The 19,440-nt window shown below is 46.0% G+C and overlaps 1 protein-coding gene across 2 annotated transcripts in view; it reads left to right on the top strand.

Moving 5' to 3' along the window:
• LOC137345905 (HEPACAM family member 2-like) overlaps positions 1-19,440 on the top strand; it is a 224,393-nt gene that overhangs the window by 64,054 nt on the left and 140,899 nt on the right. For both annotated transcript variants that reach the window (XM_068009148.1, XM_068009147.1), the window contains exon 2: positions 13,375-13,719. In XM_068009148.1, the coding sequence (XP_067865249.1) occupies positions 13,375-13,719 (345 nt within the window). The remainder of the gene's footprint in view (positions 1-13,374; positions 13,720-19,440) is intronic.

Genomic DNA, 19,440 nt, shown 5'->3' with positions numbered 1-19,440 from the left:
CTCATAGCCCAGCATATCCCACAGTATACCTCATAGCCCAGCATATCCCACAGTATACCTCATAGCTCAGCATATCCCACAGTATACCTCATAGCCCAGCATATCCCACAGTATACCTCATAGCTCAGCATATCCCACACTATACCTCATAGCTCAGCATATCCCCCAGTATACCTCATAGCTCAGCATATCCCACAGTATACCTCATCGCTCAGCATATCCCCCAGTATACCTCATCGCTCAGCATATCCCACACTATACCTCATAGCTCAGCATATCCCCCAGTATACCTCATAGCTCAGCATATCCCACAGTATACCTCATCGCTCAGCATATCCCACACTATACCTCATAGTTCAGCATATCCCCCAGTATACCTCATAGCTCAGCATATCCCACACTATACCTCATAGCCCAGAATATCCCACACTATACCTCATAGCCCAGCATATCCCACGCGATACCAGGAGATCAATGAAGAAACTACACCAACTAGCTTTTAATTCCAGATTTATCCATTGATTTGAAATTCCCCCTTTTGCCATGGTAGAATTTTTAGCCATGCCCCCAGAACAGTACCCTGGGTATCTGGACTACTAGTCTAGTGACAATACCACTATGCCATTGCCTCCCTGGATGTTAACACGGCTGGAAAAATGCAGCAATGAGGAAAGATTGGATAGGCTGGGGTTGTTCTCCTTGGAACAGAGAAGGTCGAGGGGAGATCTGATTGGAATGTACAAAATTTTGAGGGGCCTGGATCGAGTGGAGGTAAAGGGTCTATTCACCTTAGAGAGGTCAGTGACTAGGGGGCATAGATTTAAAGTAACTGGTGGAAGAATTAGAAGGGAGATGAGGGTCGTGGGGGTTTGGAACTCACTGCCTGAAAGGGTAGTTGAGGCAGAAACCCTCAACTCATTTAAAAGGAGTCTGGATATGCACCTCAAGTGTTGTAATCTGCAGAGCTACGGACCAAATGCTGGAAAATGAAATTAGGCTGGGTGGTTCGTTTTTTGGTAGGCGCAGACACGATGGGCAGAATGGCCTCTTTCTGTGCCTAAATTTTTCTACATTTTCTAAATGTTCTAAATATCTGAAGAGGAGGAATTGTGCAAATGTGCAGGAACGTGGGGAAATGGCAGGGCAGTGGCAGGGCCAACAGAGATACGATGGGCTGAATGGCCGCCTTCTGTGCTGTAACAATTCTATGATTCTATGATTAACTAATGATACAAGGACTCGAGGAGAGAGATTGGAGATACAGGGGGAATAGGAGGAAGAACACAGCGGGTGGTAATGACCTGGAACTCGCTGCCCGTGAGGGGGGTAGAAGTGGTGACAATCAATGACTTCAAAAGGAAATTGAATGGCCTCAATATAGAAATATATTTCCAGGACTACAGGGATCAAACAGGGGGAGTGGGACTAACAGCATAACTCCATGGTGAGCTGGCATGGACCCGATGGGCCAAATGAACTCCTTCTGTGCCATAAATGACTCGATACTGTAACCTTCCCGTTGCCTCCTTGGTGCCAGGGTCAAGGATGTCACGGAATAGCTTCAGGACATTCTTTTGGGGGGAGGGTGAACAGCCAGAGTTATGGTCCACATTGGTACCAACGGCACAGGTAAAAAGCAGGAGAAGATTCTCAATGCAGAGTTTAAGGAATTAGGAAAGAAATTAAAAAGCAGAACATTAAATGCAGTAATCTCAGGATTCCTGGCAGTATCAAGTGGTAGTGAGCATAGAAATAGGAGGATTAAGCGATTTCACACGTCATAGAGTTATACAGCACAGAAACAGGCCCTTCGGCCCATCATGTCTGCGCTGGCCATCAAGCACCTAACTATTCTAATCCCATTTTCCAGCACTCGGCCTGTAGCCTTGTATGCTATGGTGTTTCAAGTGCTCATCTAAATACTTCTTAAATGTTGAGAGGGTTCCTGCCTCAACGACCTCTTCAGGCAGTGCGTTCCAGATTCCAACCACCCTCTGAGTACAACATTTTTCCTCAAATCCCTCTAATCCTCCTGCCCCTTACTTTAAATCTATGCCCCCTGGTTATTGACCCCTCCACTAAGGGAAAAAGTTTCTTCCTATCTAACCTATCAATGCCCCTCATAATTTTGTATTCCTCAATCAGGTCCCACCTCAGCCTTCTCTGCTCCAAGGAAAACAACCTGAGCCTTTTAAGTCTCTCTTCATAGCTGAAATGCTCCAGTCCAGGCAACATCCTGGTGAATCTCCTCTGCACCCTCTCCAGAGCAATCACATCCTTCCTATAGTGTGGTGCCCAGAACTGTACACAGTACTCCAGCTGTGGCCCAACTAGTGTTTTATGTAAAAGCAAAATACTGAGGATGCTGGAAATCTGAAATAAAAACAAGAAATGCTGGAAATACTCAGCAGGTCTGGCAGCACCTGTGGAGAGAGAAGCAGAGTTAATGTTTCAGGTCAGTGATCCATCTTCCGAACTCCCACATACCTTCCTAACCACCTTATCTACCTGTGCTGCTGCCTTCAGTGATCTAAGGCTGGAGAGCTGGTGTCGGAGGGAGGGCATCAGATTTCTAAGACATTGGGACCGGTTCTGGGGCAGTTGGGACCTGCACAAGATGGACGGATTGCATCTTAGCAGGACTAGGGCTAATATCCTCACAGGGAGAGTTGCTAGTGCTGTTGGGATGGTTTAAATTAAATTTCCAAGGGGATGGGAACCCAAGAGGGAGCTGAGATTGGAGGGAAGCAAAACTAATAACAGGAAGTAGAAAAATAGTAAGCAAAATTAGAAGGCAAACATCAAATAAGATTGGAATGAGGAATAATGTTAAGACAAAGTTAAGAGCACTCTATCTGAATGTATGCAGCATTCACAACGAGTTTGATGATTTGAAGGCACAAATCGAGGTCAATGGGTATGATTTCATTACCATTCTGGAGACGTGGTTACCGGGTGACCAGGACTGGGAAATGAATATTCAGGGATTTTGTAATTTACAAGGGATAGACAGAGGGGAAAAGGAGGTGGGGTAGCGCTGTTAATAAGAGACGAGATCAGTACATTCGTGAGAGAGGATCTTAAATTGAAGGAACAAGATGTGTAATTAGTTTGAGCAGAGCTAAGAAACAGCAAGGGGCAGCAAACATTGGTGGGAGTTGTTTATAGGCAACCAAACGGTAGTGGTAATGTTGGGCATGGTACAAATCAAGAAACTGGAGCTGCATGGAACATGGTAATACAGTAATAATGGACAAATTCAATCTACATATGGATTGAGTAAACCTAATTGACACTAATACTATGGAGGATGAAGATGGATGTCTGAAGCAATATGTTGAAGGACCAATGAGGACTCGGGCTATTTTAGATTTAGTATTATGTAATGAGAAAGGGCTAATCAATAACCTTGCTGTCAAGGAGCTTTTGGGAAATAGTGACCATAATATGATAGAATTCTACATTAAGTTTGAAAGAGAGATAGTTTATTCTGAAACTAGGGTCTTAAATCTGAACAAAGGAAACTATGAAGGTATGAGGGGCAAGTTGGCTATGGTGGATTGGGAAAATACATTAAAAGACTTGATGGTCGGCAGACAATGGCTGGTATTTAAAGAAGTATGACACAGTTTACAACAAATATACGTTCCTCTAAGACATAAAAACCCAACAGGAAAGGTGAACCAACCATGGCTTACAAAAGAAGTTCATGATTGCATTCTGTCAAATGAAGTGGTTTATAAGGTCACCAGAAAAAGTGGGAAGCCATTGGGATTGGGAGCAATTTAGAATCAAGCAAAGGATGACCAAAAACTGATAAATAAAGGGAAAAGAGATTATGAATGCAAGCTTGTTAGAAACATAAAAGTGCTTTTTTAGTTGGATATTTTTGAAGGCTTATATTAAATTGTGGAAATGAAATTTTTTTTTGGAAGGCTGAAGATTTCATAGTTGCTGGATTCTTCCTTTTTCAGTTCATTGAGGGGACACTTGAGATGTTGTGATCAAAACAACCGTTAATGGAAGTCACATGTCATAAGATAAATAAACAACAGAAACCTTGGTGACTTGGGGGAGATGATGACAGAGAAATGAGAAGTCATGATATATGAGGGTCAGGAGATGTTTTTATCGCTTCTGAGCTGTTGTCAGTTGTGATGTGAACTGTTTTGAAGACAGTTGGTTTTGTCTGCCAAGGAAAAAGACATCATCCAGCTCATCTCTATCTCTAAAATAAAAATAAGATACTGCAGATGCTGCAAATCTGAAATAAAAACAGCAAGTCCTGGAAATACTTAGCAGGTCAGGCAGCGTCTGTGGAGAGAGAAACAGAGTTAATAAAAACAGCAAGTGCTGGAAATACTCAGCAGGTCAGGCAGCATCTGTGGAGAGAGAAACAGAGTTAAGTTAACAGAGGAACAGGAGGGAGGGGTTCAGATTTTTGCGACATTGGGACCGGTTCTGGGGGAGCTGGGACTATTACAAATTGGACGGTCTACACCTGGGCCGGACTGGAACCAATGTCCTTGGGGGTGCTTTTGCTAACGCTGTTGGGGAGGGTTTAAACTAATGTGGCAGGGGGATGGGAACCAAATGAGGAGGTCAGTGGACAGTAAGGAGGTAGTAACTAAAGCCTGTAAGGAACTAGATAATTAAGTCAGCGTGACTAAGGGAAAGAGTAGGCAGGGAGCAGAAGATGTACGCAAAGGGACTGGTGGTCTAAGGTGCATTTGTTTTCATGCAAGAAGTGTAGTAGGTAAGGCAGATGAACTTAGGGCTTGGATTAGTACCTGGGAGTATGATGTTATTGCTATTACTGAGACTTGGTTGAGGGAAGGGCATGATTGGCAACTAAATATCCCAGGATATCGATGCTTCAGGCGGGTTAGAGAGGGAGGTAAAAGGGGTGGAGGAGTTGCATTACTGGTCAAAGAGGATATCACAGCTGTGCTGAAGGAGGGCACTATGGAGGACTCGAGCAGTGAGGCAATATGGGCAGAACTCAGAAATAGGAAGGGTGCGGTAACAATGTTGGGGCTGTACTACAGGCCTCCCAACAGCGAGCGTGAGATAGAGGTACAAATATGTAAACAGATTATGGAAAGATGTAGGAGCAACAGGGTGGTGGTGAAAGGAGATTTTAATTTTCCCAACATTGACTGGGATTCACTTAGTGTTAGAGGTCTAGATGGAGCAGAATTTGTAAGGAGCATCCAGGAGGGTTTTCTAGAGCAGTATGTAAATAATCCAACTCGGGAAGGGGCCATACTGGACCTGGTGTTGGGGAATGAGCCCGGCCAGGTGGTTGAAGTTTCAGTAGGGGACTACTTTGGGAATAGTGATCACAATTCCGTAAGCTTTAAAATACTCATGGACAAAGACGAGAGTGGTCCTAAAGGAAGAGTGCTAAATTGGGGGAAGGCCAACTATACCAAAATTCGGCAGGAGCTGGGGAATGTATATTGGGAGCAGCTGTTTGAAGGTAAATCCACATTTGATATGTGGGAGGCTTTTAAAGAGCGGTTGATTAGCGTGCAGGAGAGACATGTTCCTGTGAAAATGAGGGATAGAAATGGCAAGATTAGGGAACCATGGATGACAGGTGAAATTGTGAGACTAGCTAAGAGGAAAAAGGAAGCATACATAAGGTCTAGGAGGCTGAAGAAAGACGAAGCTTTGAAAGAATATCGGGAATGTAGGACCAATCTGAAACGAGGAATTAAGAGGGCTAAAAGGGGTCATGAAATATCTTTAGCAAACAGGGTTAAGGAAAATCCCAAAGCCTTTTATTCATATATAAGGAGCAAGAGGGCAACTAGAAAAAGGATTGGCCCACTCAAGGACAAAGGAGGAAAGTTATGCGTGGAGTCAGAGAAAATGGGTGAGATTCTAAACGAGTACTTTGCATCGGTATTCACCGAGGAGAGGGGCATGACGGATGTTGAGGTTAGGGACAGATGCTTGATTACTCTAGGTCAAGTCAGCATAAGGAGGGAGGAAGTGTTGGGTATTCTAAAAGGCATTAAGGTGGACAAGTCCCCAGGTCCGGATGGGATCTATCCCAGGTTACTGAGGGAAGCGAGAGAGGAAATAGCTGGGGCCTTAACAGATATCTTTGCAGCATCCTTAAACACGGGTGAGGTCCCAGAGGAATGGAGAATTGCTAATGTTGTCGCCTTGTTTAAGAAGGGTAGCAGGGAAAATCCAGGTAATTATAGACCGGTGAGCCTGACGTCAGTGGTAGGGAAGCTGCTGGAGAAGATACTGAGGGATAGGATCTATTCCCATTTGGAAGAAAATGGGCTCATCAGTGATAGGCAACATGGTTTTGTGCAGGGAAGGTCATGTCTTACCAACTTAATAGAATTCTTTGAGGAAGTGACAAAGTTGATTGATGAGGGAAGGGCTGTAGATGTCATATACATGGACTTCAGTAAGGCGTTTGATAAGGTTCCCCATGGTAGGCTGATGGAGAAAGTGAAGTCGCATGGGGTCCAGGGTATACTAGCTAGATGGATAAAGAACTGGCTGGGCAACAGGAGACAGAGAGTAGTAGTGGAAGGGAGTTTCTCAAAATGGAGATGTGTGACCAGTGGTGTTCCACAGGGATCCGTGCTGGGACCACTGTTGTTTGTGATATACATAAATGATTTGGAGGAAAGTATAGGTGGTCTGATTAGCAAGTTTGCAGACGACACTAAGATTGGTGGAGTAGCAGATAGTGAAGGGGACTGTCAGAGAATAGAGCAGAATATAGATAGACTGGAGAGTTGGGCAGAGAAATGGCAGATGGAGTTCAATCAGGGCAAATGCGAGGTGATGCATTTTGGAAGATCCAATTCAAGAGTGAACTATACAGTAAATGGAAAAGTCCTGGGGAAAATTGATGTCCAGAGAGATTTGGGTGTTCAGGTCCATTGTTCCCTGAAGGTGGCAATGCAGGTCAATAGAGTGGTCAAGAAGGCATACGGCATGCTTTCCTTCATCGGACGGGGTATTGAGTACAAGAGTTGGCAGGTCATGTTACAGTTGTATAGGACTTTGGTTCGGCCACATTTGGAATACTGCGTGCAGTTCTGGTCGCCACATTACCAAAAGGATGTAGATGCTTTGGAGAGGGTGCAGAGGAGGTTCACCAGGATGTTGCCTGGTATGGAGGGCGCTAGCTATGAAGAGAGGTTGAGTAGATTAGGATTATTTTCATTAGAAAGACGGAGGTTGAGGTGTGACCTGATTGAGGTGTACAAATTCATGAGAGGTATAGACAGGGTGGATAGCAAGAAGCTTTTTCCCCAGAGTGGGGGATTCAATTACTAGGGGTCACGAGTTAAAAGTGAGAGGGTAAAAGTTTAGGGGGGATATGCGTGGAAAGTTCTTTACGCAGAGGGTGGTGGGTGCCTGGAACGCGTTGCCAGCGGAGGTGGTAGACGCGGGCACGATAGCGTCTTTTAAGATGTATCTAGACAGATAGATGAATGGTTGGAAGCAAAGAGATACAGACCCTTAGAAAATAGGCGACAGGTTTAGATAGAGGATCTGGATCGGCGCAGGCTTGGAGGGCCGAAGGGCCTGTTCCTGTGCTGTAATTTTCTTTGTTCTTTGTTCTTTGTTTAATAAAAACAGCGACTGCTAGAAATACTCAGCAGGTCAGGCAGCGACTGTGGAGAGAGAAACAGAGTTAATAAAAACAGCAAGTGCTGGAAATACTCAGCAGGTCAGACAGTGTCTGTGGATAGAGAAACAGAGTTAATAAAAACAGCAAGTGCTGGAAATACTCAGCAGGTCGGGCAGTGTCTGTGGAGAGAGAAACAGAGTTAATAAAAACAGCAAGTGCTGGAAATACTCAGCAGGTCAGGCAGCGTCTGTGGACAGAGAAACAGAGTTAATAAAAACAGCAAGTGCTGGAAATACTCAGCAGGTCAGACAGTGTCTGTGGATAGAGAAACAGAGTTAATAAAAACAGCAAGTGCTGGATACACACAGCAGGTCAGGCAGTGTCTGTGGAGAGAGAAACAGAGTTAATAAAAACAGCAAGTGCTGGAAATACTCAGCAGGTCAGGCAGCGTCTGTGGAGAGAGAAACAGAGTTAATAAAAACAGTGACTGCTGGAAATACTCAGCAGGTCGGGCAGCGTCTGTGGAGAGAGAAACAGAGTTAATAAAAACAGCAAGTGCTGGAAATACTCAGCAGGGCAGGGAGTATCTGTGGAGAGAGAAACAGAGTTAATAGAAACAGAGAGTGCTGGAAATACTCAGCAGGGCAGGCAGTATCTGTGGAGAGAGAAACAGAGTTAATAAAAACAGCAAGTGCTGGAAATACTCAGCAGGTCAGGCAGCGTCTGTGGAGAGAGAAACAGAGTTAATAAAAACAGCAAGTGCTGGAAATACTCAGCAGGTCGGGCAGCGTCTGTGGAGAGAGAAACAGAGTTAATAAAAACAGCGAGTGCTGGAAATACTCAGCAGGTCGGGCAGCATCTGTGGAGAGAGAAACAGAGTTAATAAAAACAGCAAGTGCTGGAAATACTCAGCAGGTCGGGCAGCGTCTGTGGAGAGAGAAACAGAGTTAATAAAAACAGCAAGTGCTGGAAATACTCAGCAGGTCAGGCAGTGTCTGTGGAGAGAGAAACAGAGTTAATAAAAACAGCAAGTGCTGGAAATACTCAGCAGGTCAGGCAGTGTCTGTGGAGAGAGAAACAGAGTTAATAAAAACAGCAAGTGCTGGAAATACTCAGCAGGTCAGACAGTGTCTGTGGAGAGAGAAACAGAGTTAATAAAAACAGCAAGTGCTGGAAATACTGAGCAGGTCGGGCAGTGTCTGTGGAGAGAGAAACAGAGTTAATAAAAACAGCAAGTGCTGGAAATACTCAGCAGGTCAGGCAGCGTCTGTGGAGAGAGAAACAGAGTTAATAAAAACAGAGAGTGCTGGAAATACTCAGCAGGTCAGGCAGTGTCTGTGGAGAGAGAAACAGAGTTAATAAAAACAGCAAGTGCTGGAAATACTCAGCAGGTCAGACAGTGTCTGTGGAGAGAGAAACAGAGTTAATAAAAACAGCAAGTGCTGGAAATACTGAGCAGGTCGGGCAGTGTCTGTGGAGAGAGAAACAGAGTTAATAAAAACAGCAAGTGCTGGAAATACTCAGCAGGTCAGGCAGCGTCTGTGGAGAGAGAAACAGAGTTAATAAAAACAGAGAGTGCTGGAAATACTCAGCAGGTCGGGCAGCGTCTGTGGAGAGAGAAACAGAGTTAATAAAAACAGCAAGTGCTGGAAATACTCAGCAGGTCAGGCAGCGTATGTGGAGAGAGAAACAGAGTTAATAAAAACAGCAAGTGCTGGAAATACTCAGCAGGTCGGGCAGCGTCTGTGGAGAGAGAAACAGAGTTAATAAAAACAGCAAGTGCTGGAAATACTCAGCAGGACAGGCTGTGTCTGTGGAGAGAGAAACAAATTTAATAATAACAGCGAGTGCTGGAAATACTCAGCAGGTCAGGCAGTATCTGTGGAGAGAGAAACAGAGTTAATAAAAACAGAGAGTGCTGGAAATACTCAGCAGGTCAGGCAGTATCTGTGGAGAGAGAAACAGAGTTAATAAAAACAGCAAGTGCTGGAAATACTCAGCAGGTCGGGCAGCATCTGTGGAGAGAGAAACAGAGTTAATAAAAACAGCAAGTGCTGGAAATACTCAGCAGGTCGGGCAGCGTCTGTGGAGAGAGAAACAGAGTTAATAAAAACAGCAAGTGCTGGAAATACTCAGCAGGTCAGGCAGTGTCTGTGGAGAGAGAAACAGAGTTAATAAAAACAGCGAGTGCTGGAAATACTCAGCAGGTCAGGCAGCGTCTGTGGAGAGCGAAACAGAGTTAATAAAAACAGAGAGTGCTGGAAATACTCAGCAGGTCAGGCAGTGTCTGTGGAGAGAGAAACAGAGTTAATAAAAACAGCAAGTGCTGGAAATACTCAGCAGGTCAGGCAGTGTCTTTGGAGAGAGAAACAGAGTTAATAAAAACAGAGAGTGCTGGAAATACTCAGCAGGTCGGGCAGCGTCTGTGGAGAGAGAAACAGAGTTAATAAAAACAGCAAGTGCTGGAAATACTCAGCAGGTCAGGCAGTGTCTGTGTAGAGAGAAACAGAGTTAATAAAAACAGCAAGTGCTGGAAATACTCAGCAGGTCAGACAGTGTCTGTGGAGAGAGAAACAGAGTTAATAAAAACAGCGAGTGCTGGAAATACTCAGCAGGTCAGGCAGCATCTGTGGAGAGAGAAACAGAGTTAATAAAAACAGCAAGTGCTGGAAATACTCAACAGGTCAGGCACCATCTGTGCTGTCGAAGGAGCCTTGGTGTATTGCTGCAGTGCATCTTGTAGATGGTACACACTGCTGCCACTGTGCGTCAGTGGTGGAGGAAGTGAATGTTTGCAGATGGGGTGCCAAACAAGCGGGCTGCTTTGTCCTGGTTGGTGTCGAGCTTCTTGAGTGTTGTTGGAGCTGCACCCATCCAGGCAAGTGGAGAGTATTCCATCACACTCCTGACTTGTGCCTTGTCGATGGTGGACAGGCTTTGGGGAGTCAGGAGGTGAGTTACTCGCCGCAGGAATCCTAGCCTCTGACCTGCTCTTGTAGCCACTGTATTTATATGGCTACTCCAGTTCAGTTTCTGATCAATGGTAGCCCTTAGGATGTTGATAGTGGGGTATTCAGCAATGATAATGCCATTGAATGTCAAGGGGAGATGGTTAGATTCTCTCTTGTCAGAGATGGTCATTGTCTGGCACTTGTGTGGCACGAATGTTACTTGCCACTTATCAGCCCAAACTTGGATATTGTCCAGGTCTTGCTGCATTTCTACACGGACTGCTTCAGTATCTGAGGAGTCACGAATGGTGCTGAACAGTGTGCAATCATCAGCGAACATCCCCACTTCTGACCTTTTGATTGAAGGAAGGTCATTGATGAAGCAGCTGAAGATGGTTGGGCCTAGTACATTACCCCGAGGAACTCCAGCAGTGATGTCCTGGGGCTGAGATGATTGACCTCCAACAACCACAGCCATCTTCCTTTGTGCTAGGTATGACTGCAACCAGCAGAGAGTTTTCCCCCTGATTCCCATTGACTTCAGTTTTACTAGGTCTCCTTGATGTCATACTCGATCAAATGCTGCCTTGATGTCAAGGGCAGTCACTCTCACCTCACCTCTTGAGTTCAGCTCTTTTGTCCATGTTTGAACCAAGGCTGTAATGAGGTCAGGAGCTGAGTGGCCCTGGTGGAACCCAAACTGAGCGTCACTGAGCAGGTTATTGTTAAGCAAGTGCCTCTTGATAGCACTGTTGATGACACCTTCCATCGCTTTGCTGATGATTGAGAGTAGACTGATGGGGCGGTAATTGGCCAGGTTGGACTTGTCCTGCTTTTTGTGTACAGGACATATCTGGGCAACTTTCTACATTGCCGGATAGATGCCAGTGTTGTAGCTGTACTGGAATAGCTTGGCTAGGGACGCGGCAAGTTCTGGAGCACAGGTCTTCAGTAGTATTGCCAGAATGTTGTCAGGGCCCATAGCCTTTGCAGTATCCAGTGCCTTCAGACGTTTCTTGATATCACGCAGAGTGAATCGAATTGGCTGAAGTCTGGTATCTGTGATGCTGGAGACTTCAGGAGGAGGCCGAGATGGATCATCAACTCGGCACTTCTGGCTGAAGATTGTTGCAAATGCTTCAGCCTTATCTTTCGCACTGATGTGCTGGGCTCCCCCATCATTGAGGTTAGGGATATTTGTGGAGCTACCTCCTCCAGTTAGCTGTTTAATTGTTCACAACCATTCACGGCTGGATGTGGCACGACTGCAGAGCTTCGATCTGATCTGTTGGTTATGGGATCGCTTAGCTCTGTCTATCGCATGCTGCTTACGCAGTTTGGCATGCAGGTAGCCCTGTGTTGTCGCTTCACCAGTCTACTCTCAATCATCAGTAAAGCGATGGAAGGTGTCATCAACAGTGCCATCAAGTGGCACTTGCTTAGCAATAACCTGCTCAGTGATGCTCAGTTTGGGTTCCGCCAGGGCCACTCAGCCCCTGACCCCATTATAGCCTTGGGTCAAACATGGACAAAAGAGCTGAACTCAAGAGGTGAGGTGAGAGTGACTGCCCTTGACATCAAGGCAGCATTTGACTGAATATGGCATCAAGGTGCCCGAGCAAAACTGAGGCCAATGGGAATCAGGAGGAAAGCTTTCCACTGGCTGGAGTTCTCCCTAGCGTAAAGGAAGATGGCTGTGGTTGTTGGAGATCAATCATCTGAGCTCCAGGACATCATGCCGGAGTTCCTCAGGATAGTGTCCTCGGCCCAACCATCTTCAGCTGCTTCATCAACGTCATTCCTTCAATCATTAGGTCAGAAGTGGGGATGTTCACTGATGATTGCACAATGTTCAGCACCATTCGTGACTCCTCAGATACTGAAGCAGTTCGTGTAGAAATGCAACAAGACCTGGATAATATCCAGGCTTGGGCTGATAAGTGGCAAGTAACATTCGTGCCACACAAGTGCCAGGCAATGACCATCTCCAACAAGAGAGAATCTAACCATTTCCCCTTGACATTCAACGGCATTACCATCGCTGAATCCCTCACTATCAACATCCTAGGGGCTACAATTGACCAGAAACTGAACTGGAGTAGCCATCTAAATACCGTGGCTACAACAGCAGGTCAGAGGCTAGGAATCCTGCGGCGAGTAACTCACCTCCTGACTTCCCAAAGCCTGTCCACCATCTACAAGGCACAAGTCAGGAGTGTGATGGAATACTCTCCACTTTGCTGGATGGGTGGAGCTCCAACAACACTCAAGAAGCTCGACACCATCCAGGACAAAGCAGCCCGTTTGATTGGCACCCCATCCACAAACATTCACTTCCTCCACCACTGACGCACAGTGGCAGCAGTGTGTACCATCTACAAGATGCACTGCAGCAACTCACCAAGGCTCCTTAGACAGCACCTTCCAAACCCGCGACCTCTACCAACTAGGACAAGGGTAGCAAATACATGGGAACACCACCACCTGCAAGTTCCCCTTCAACTCACACACCATCCTGACTTGGAACTATATCGCCGTTCCCTCACTGTCACTGGGTCAAAATCCTGGAACTCCTTTCCTAACAGCACTGTGGGTGTACCTACCCCACATGGACTGCAGCGGTTCAAGAAGGCAGCTCACCACCACCTTCTCAAAGGGCAATTAGGGATGGGCAATAAATGCTGGCCTGGCCAGCGACGCCCACATTCCATCAATGAATAAAAAAAATCAGTTACTGAAAGATCGGAATATTTGAGGCAAGTGAAGATTCTGATGACCACATTTTATGATGTCAATATGTTTCTTTAGGCAGATGGAGCATGTTCGCAGAAACCCAAGAGACAGTAATCGATGGAACCATCCACCAAACTGTGCAGCTACCTCTAAACCACAACTTCCGGAACCCAAGTGAAGTGTTTAATGTCGAATGGAGAATAATTCAGGACAATACTTCAAGATCAATTCTCACTTTTTCACCCAGTTCTCCAATGCCTTTCATCTCAGATACTTTTAAAAACCGAGTGAACTTCTCCAAATCCACTGCTGAATTATCCCTTAAAAATATACAACTGACAGATGAAGGCACCTACGAGTTTAAAGTTACAACATCAGATGCGAAATCTACTAAAAGTTCAGTTTATCTAACTGTCAATGGTAAATTGGTGTCACTACCCTGAATAACCTGAATGTAGGCTGTATATTCCACAACTGGTTGCTTCATTTCCTGCAGTCGGAAGATTTATTTAAGTGTTGCTTGGGTCAGAATTTTGCAGAGGGGGAGCAGAGGGTTTGAACTGTCAGTGTTAGCTGCCATCAGCTCCCTGACAGTACCAAGCACAGATTAATGCAGAGATCCTGAAGTTAGGGTCTGTCTCTCAGGGGGGGGCTCTGATACAAGCTGTGCTGTGGACACCCAGTAACGGGGAAATCTACATTTACTCCCACATCGCTGATAGAAAACTCTGAAAAAGTTACAAAGAACAAAGAACAGTACAGCACAGGAACAGGCCATTCAGCCCTCCAAGCCTGCGCCGATCTTGATGCCTGCCTAAACTAAAACCTTCTGCACTTCCAGGGACCATATCCCTCTATTCCCATCCTATTCATGTATTTGTCAAGATGCCTCTTAAACGTCTCTATGGTACTTGCTTCCACCACCTCCCCCGGCAGCAAGTTCCAGGCACTCACCACCCTCTGTGTAAAGAACTTGCCTCGCACATCCCCTCTAAACTTTGCCCCTCTCACCTTAAATCTATGTCCCCTAGTAACTGACTCTTCCACCCTGGGAAAAAGTTTCTGACTATCCACTCTGTCCATGCCACTCATAATTTTGTAAACCTCTATCATGTCGCCCCTCCACCTCAAAGAACAAAGAACAAAGATAATTACAGCACAGGAACAGGCCCTTCGGCCCTCCAAGCCTGCGCCGATCCAGATCCTCTCTCTTAACATGTCGCCTATTTTCTAAGGTTCTGTATCTCTTTTCTTCCTGCCCATTCATGTATCTGTCTAGATACATCTTAAAAGACTCCATCGTGCCCGCATCTACCACCTCCGCTGGCAATGCGTTCCAGGTGCCCACCACCCTCTGCGTAAAGAACTTTCCACGCATATCCCCCCTAAACTTTTCCCCTTTCACTTTGAACTCGTGTCCTCTAGTAATTGAAACCCCCACTCTGGGAAAAAGCCTCTTGCTATCCACCCTCTCTATACCTCTCATGATTTTGTACACCTCAATCAGGTCCCCCCTCAACCTCCGTCTTTCTAATGAAAATAATCCTAATCTGCTCAACCTCTCTTCATAGCTAGCGCCCTCCATACCAGGCAACATCCTGGTGAACCTCCTCTGCACCCTCTCCAAAGCATCCACATCCTTTTGATAATGTGGCGACCAGAACTGTACGCAGTATTCCAAATGTGGCCGAACCAAAGTCCTATACAACTGTAACATGACCTGCCAACTCTTGTACTCAATACCCCGTCCGATGAAGGAAAGCATGCCGTATGCCTTCTTGACCACTCTATTGACCTGCGTTGCCACCTTCAGGGAACAATGGACCTGAACACCCAAATCTCTCTGTACATCAATTTTCCCCAGGACTTTTCCATTTACTGTATAGTTCACTCTTGAATTGGATCTTCCAAAATGCATCACCTCGCATTTGCCCTGATTGAACTCCATCTGCCATTTCTCTGCCCAACTCTCCAGTCTATCTATATTCTGCTCTATTCTCTGACAGTCCCCTTCACTATCTGCTACTCCACCAATCTTAGTGTTGTCTGCAAATTTGCTAATCAGTCCACCTATACTTTCCTCCAAATCATTAATGTATATCACAAACAACAGTGGTCCCAGCACGGATCCCTGTGGAACACGACTGGTCACACGTCTCCATTTTGAAAAACTCCCTTCTACTGCTACTCTCTGTCTCCTGTTGCCCAGCCAGTTCTTTATCCATCTAGCTAGTACACCTTGGACCCCAAGCGCCTTCACTTTCTCCATCAGCCTGCCAGGGGAACCTTATCAAACACCTTACTGAAGTCCATGTATATGACATCGACAGCCCTTCCCTCATCAATCAACTTTGTCACTTCCTCAAAGAATTCTATTAAGTTGGTAAGACATGACCTTCCCTGCACAAAACCATGTTGCCTATCACTGATGAGCCCATTTTCTTCCAAATGGGAATAGATCCTATCCCTCAGTATCTTCTCCAGCAGCTTCCCTACCACTGACGTCAGGCTCACCGGTCTATAATTACCTGGATTATCCCTGCTACCCTTCTTAAACAAGGGGACAACATTAGCAATTCTCCAGTCCTCCGGGACCTCACCCATGTTTAAGGATGCTGCAAAGATATCTGTTAAGGCCCCAGCTATTTCCTCTCTCGCTTCCCTCAGTAACCTGGGATAGATCCCATCCGGACCTGGGGACTTGTCCACTTTAATGCCCTTTAGAATACCCAACACTTCCTCCCTCCTTATGCCGACTTGACCTAGAGTAATCAAACATCTGTTCCTAACCTCAACATCCGTCATGTCCCTCTCCTCGGTGAATACCGATGCAAAGTACTCGTTTAGAATCTCACCCATTTTCTCTGAGTCCAAGCATAACATTCCTCCTTTGTCCTTGAGTGGGCCAATCCTTTCTCTAGTTACCCTCTTGCTTCTTATATATGAATAAAAGGCTTTGGGATTTTCCTTAACCCTGTTTGCTAAAGATATTTCATGACCCCTTTTAGCCCTCTTAATTCCTCGTTTCAGATTGGTCCTACATTCCCGATATTCTTTCAAAGCTTCGTCTTTCATCAGCCGCCTAGACCTTATGTATGCTTCCTTTTTCCTCTTAGCTAGTCTCACAATTTCACCTGTCATCCATGGTTCCCTAATCTTGCCATTTCTATCCCTCATTTTCACAGGAACATGTCTCTCCTGCACGCTAATCAACCTCTCTTTAAAAGCCTCCCACATATCACATGTGGATTTACCTTCAAACAGCTGCTCCCAATCTACATTTCCCAGCTCCTGCCGAATTTTGGTGTAGTTGGCCTTCCCCCAATTTAGCACTCTCCCTTTTGGACCACTCTCGTCTTTGTCCATGAGTATTTTAAAGCTTACGGAATTGTGATCACTATTCCCAAAGTAGTCCCCTACTGAAACTTCAACAACCTGGCCGGGCTCATTCCCCAACACCAGGTCCAGTATGGCCCCTTCCCGAGTTGGACTATTTACATACTGCTCTAGAAAACCCTCCTGGATGCTCCTTACAAATTCTGCTCCATCTGGACCTCTAACACTAAGCGAATCCCAGTCAATGTTGGGAAAATTAAAATCTCCTATCACCACCACCCTGTTGCTCCTACATCTTTCCATAATATGTTTACATATTTGTACCTCTATCTCACGCTCGCTGTTGGGAGGCCTGTAGTACAGCCCCAACATTGTTACCGCACCCTTCCTATTTCTGAGTTCTGTCCATATTGCCTCACTGCTCGAGTCCTCCATAGTGCCCTCCTTCAGCACAGCTGTGATATCCTCTTTGACCAGTAATGCAACTCCTCCACCCCTTTTACCTCCCTCTCTATCCCGCCTGAAGCATCGATATCCTGGGATATTTAGTTGCCAATCATGCCCTTCCCTCAACCAAGTCTCAGTAATAGCAATAACATCATACTCCCAGGTACTAATCCAAGCCCTAAGTTCATCTGCCTTACCTACTACACTTCTTGCATTAAAACAAATGCACCTCAGACCACCAGTCCCTTTATATTCATCATCTGCTCCCTGCCTGCTCTTCCCCTTAGTCACACTGACTTCATTATCTAGTTCCTTACAGGCTTTTGTTACTACCTCCTTACTGTCAACTGACCTCAATTGGTTCCCATCCCCCTGCCACATTAGTTTAAACCCTCCCCAACAGCGTTAGCAAAAGCACCTCCAAGGACATTGGTTCCAGTCCGGCCCAGGTGTAGACCGTCCAATTTGTAATAGTCCCACCTCCCCCAGAACCGGTCCCAATGTCCCAAAAATCTGAACCCCTCCTTCCTGCACCATCTCTCAAGCCACGCGTTCATCCTGACTATTCTTTCATTTTTACTCTGACTATCACGTGGCACTGGTAGTAATCCTGAGATTACTACCTTTGAGGTCCTACTTTTTAACTTGGCTCCTAACTCCCTAAACTCTGCTTGTAGGACCTCATCCCGTTTTTTACCTATATCATTGGTGCCTATGTGCACAACGACAACTGGCTGTTCACCCTCCCCCTTTAGAATGTTCTGCAGCCGATCTGAGACATCCCTGACCCGTGCACCTGGGAGGCAACATACCATTCGGGAGCCTCGTTTTCGACCACAGAACCGCCTATCTACTCCCCTTACAATCGAATCCCCTACGACTATAGCCCTTCCACTCTTTTTCCCGCCCTTCTGAACAGCAGAGCCAGCCACGGTGCCATGGACCTGGCTACTGCTGCCTTCCCCTGGTGAGCCATCTCCCTCAACAGTATCCAAAACGGTATACTTGTTTTGGAGGGAGATGACCGCAGGGGACTCCTGCGCTGCCTTCCTGCTCTTTCTCTGCCTTTTGGTCACCCATTCCCTTTCTCCCTCAGCAATCCTAATCTGCGGTGTGACCAATTCACTAAACGTGCTATCCACGACCTCCTCAGCATCGCGCATGCTCCAAAGTGAGTCCATCCGCAGCTCGAGAGCCGTCATGCGGTCTAACAAGAGCTGCAGCTGGACACACTTCCTGCACGTGAAGGAGTCAGGGTCATCAGCCATGTCCCTGAGCTCCCACATTGAGCAAGAGGAGCATGATACGGGTCTGAGATCTCCTGCCATTTTTAATCTTAAGTTTAAACTTAGTTAAATGAAAAAGGAACGAAAAGTTTTTACCAATCACAATAAAACCAGAGAAATCGAAAAAGCCTTACCTTATAAACACCCCACCGAGTCCTTTTTTTTGGTTAGAGGAGGAGGGCGGGTGGGAGACACTACAAGTGTGGTGTCTCGGGTTCAGAAACCGCCCAAATATATAGTGTTTTACTTACCCAGCAGCCCCCTGGTCCAGCAGCCCCCTGGCCTCCGCCGAAAAAAAAAAGGAAATTAAATTTACTTTCAAACTGACTTTCCCAGCTGCTCACTCGCTCACACGCTGCTCCCGAAAAAGCTGCTGCACTGAAAGGCCTCCATCGTTCCAGTGAAAACAATCCAAGTTTATCCAACCTCTCCTCATAGCTAATGCCCTCCAGACCAGGCAACATCCTGGTAAACCTCTTCTGTACCCTCTCCAAAGCCTCCACATCCTTCTGGTAGTGTGGCGACCAGAATTGCACGCAATATTCTAAGTGTAGCCTAACTAAAGTTCTGTACAGCTGCAGCATGACTTGCCAATTTTTATACTCTATGCCCCGACCGATGAAGGCAAGCATGCCGTATGCCTTCTTCACTCCCTTATCCACCTGCGTTGCCACTTTCAGTGACCTGTGGACCTGTACACCCAGATCTCTCTGCCTGTCAATACTCCTAAGGGTTCTGCCATTTACTGTATACTTCCCACCTGCATTAGACCTTCCAAAATGCATTATCTCACATTTGTCCGGATTTAACTCCATCTGCCATTTCTCCACCCAATTCTCCAACCGATCTATATCCTGCTGTATCCTCTGACAATCCTCATCACTGTCCGCAACTCCACCAACCTTTGTGTCGTCTGCAAACTTACTAATCAGACTGGTATTTAACAGAGATATAATTAGTAAGATCGGACGCAGAACAGAAAAATTAATTTGATGACGGGGAAGCATTGTCCAATGATTTTTTTTATTCGCGTCATGGGATGTGGGCATCGCTGGCTAGGACAGCATTTATG

This window comes from Heterodontus francisci, chromosome 29 (genome assembly GCF_036365525.1).
Source record: "Heterodontus francisci isolate sHetFra1 chromosome 29, sHetFra1.hap1, whole genome shotgun sequence".
Taxonomy (NCBI): Eukaryota; Metazoa; Chordata; class Chondrichthyes; order Heterodontiformes; family Heterodontidae; genus Heterodontus; species Heterodontus francisci.
Note: the sequence above shows the minus strand (reverse complement) of the source record. Positions and strands in the feature narration are given on the sequence as shown.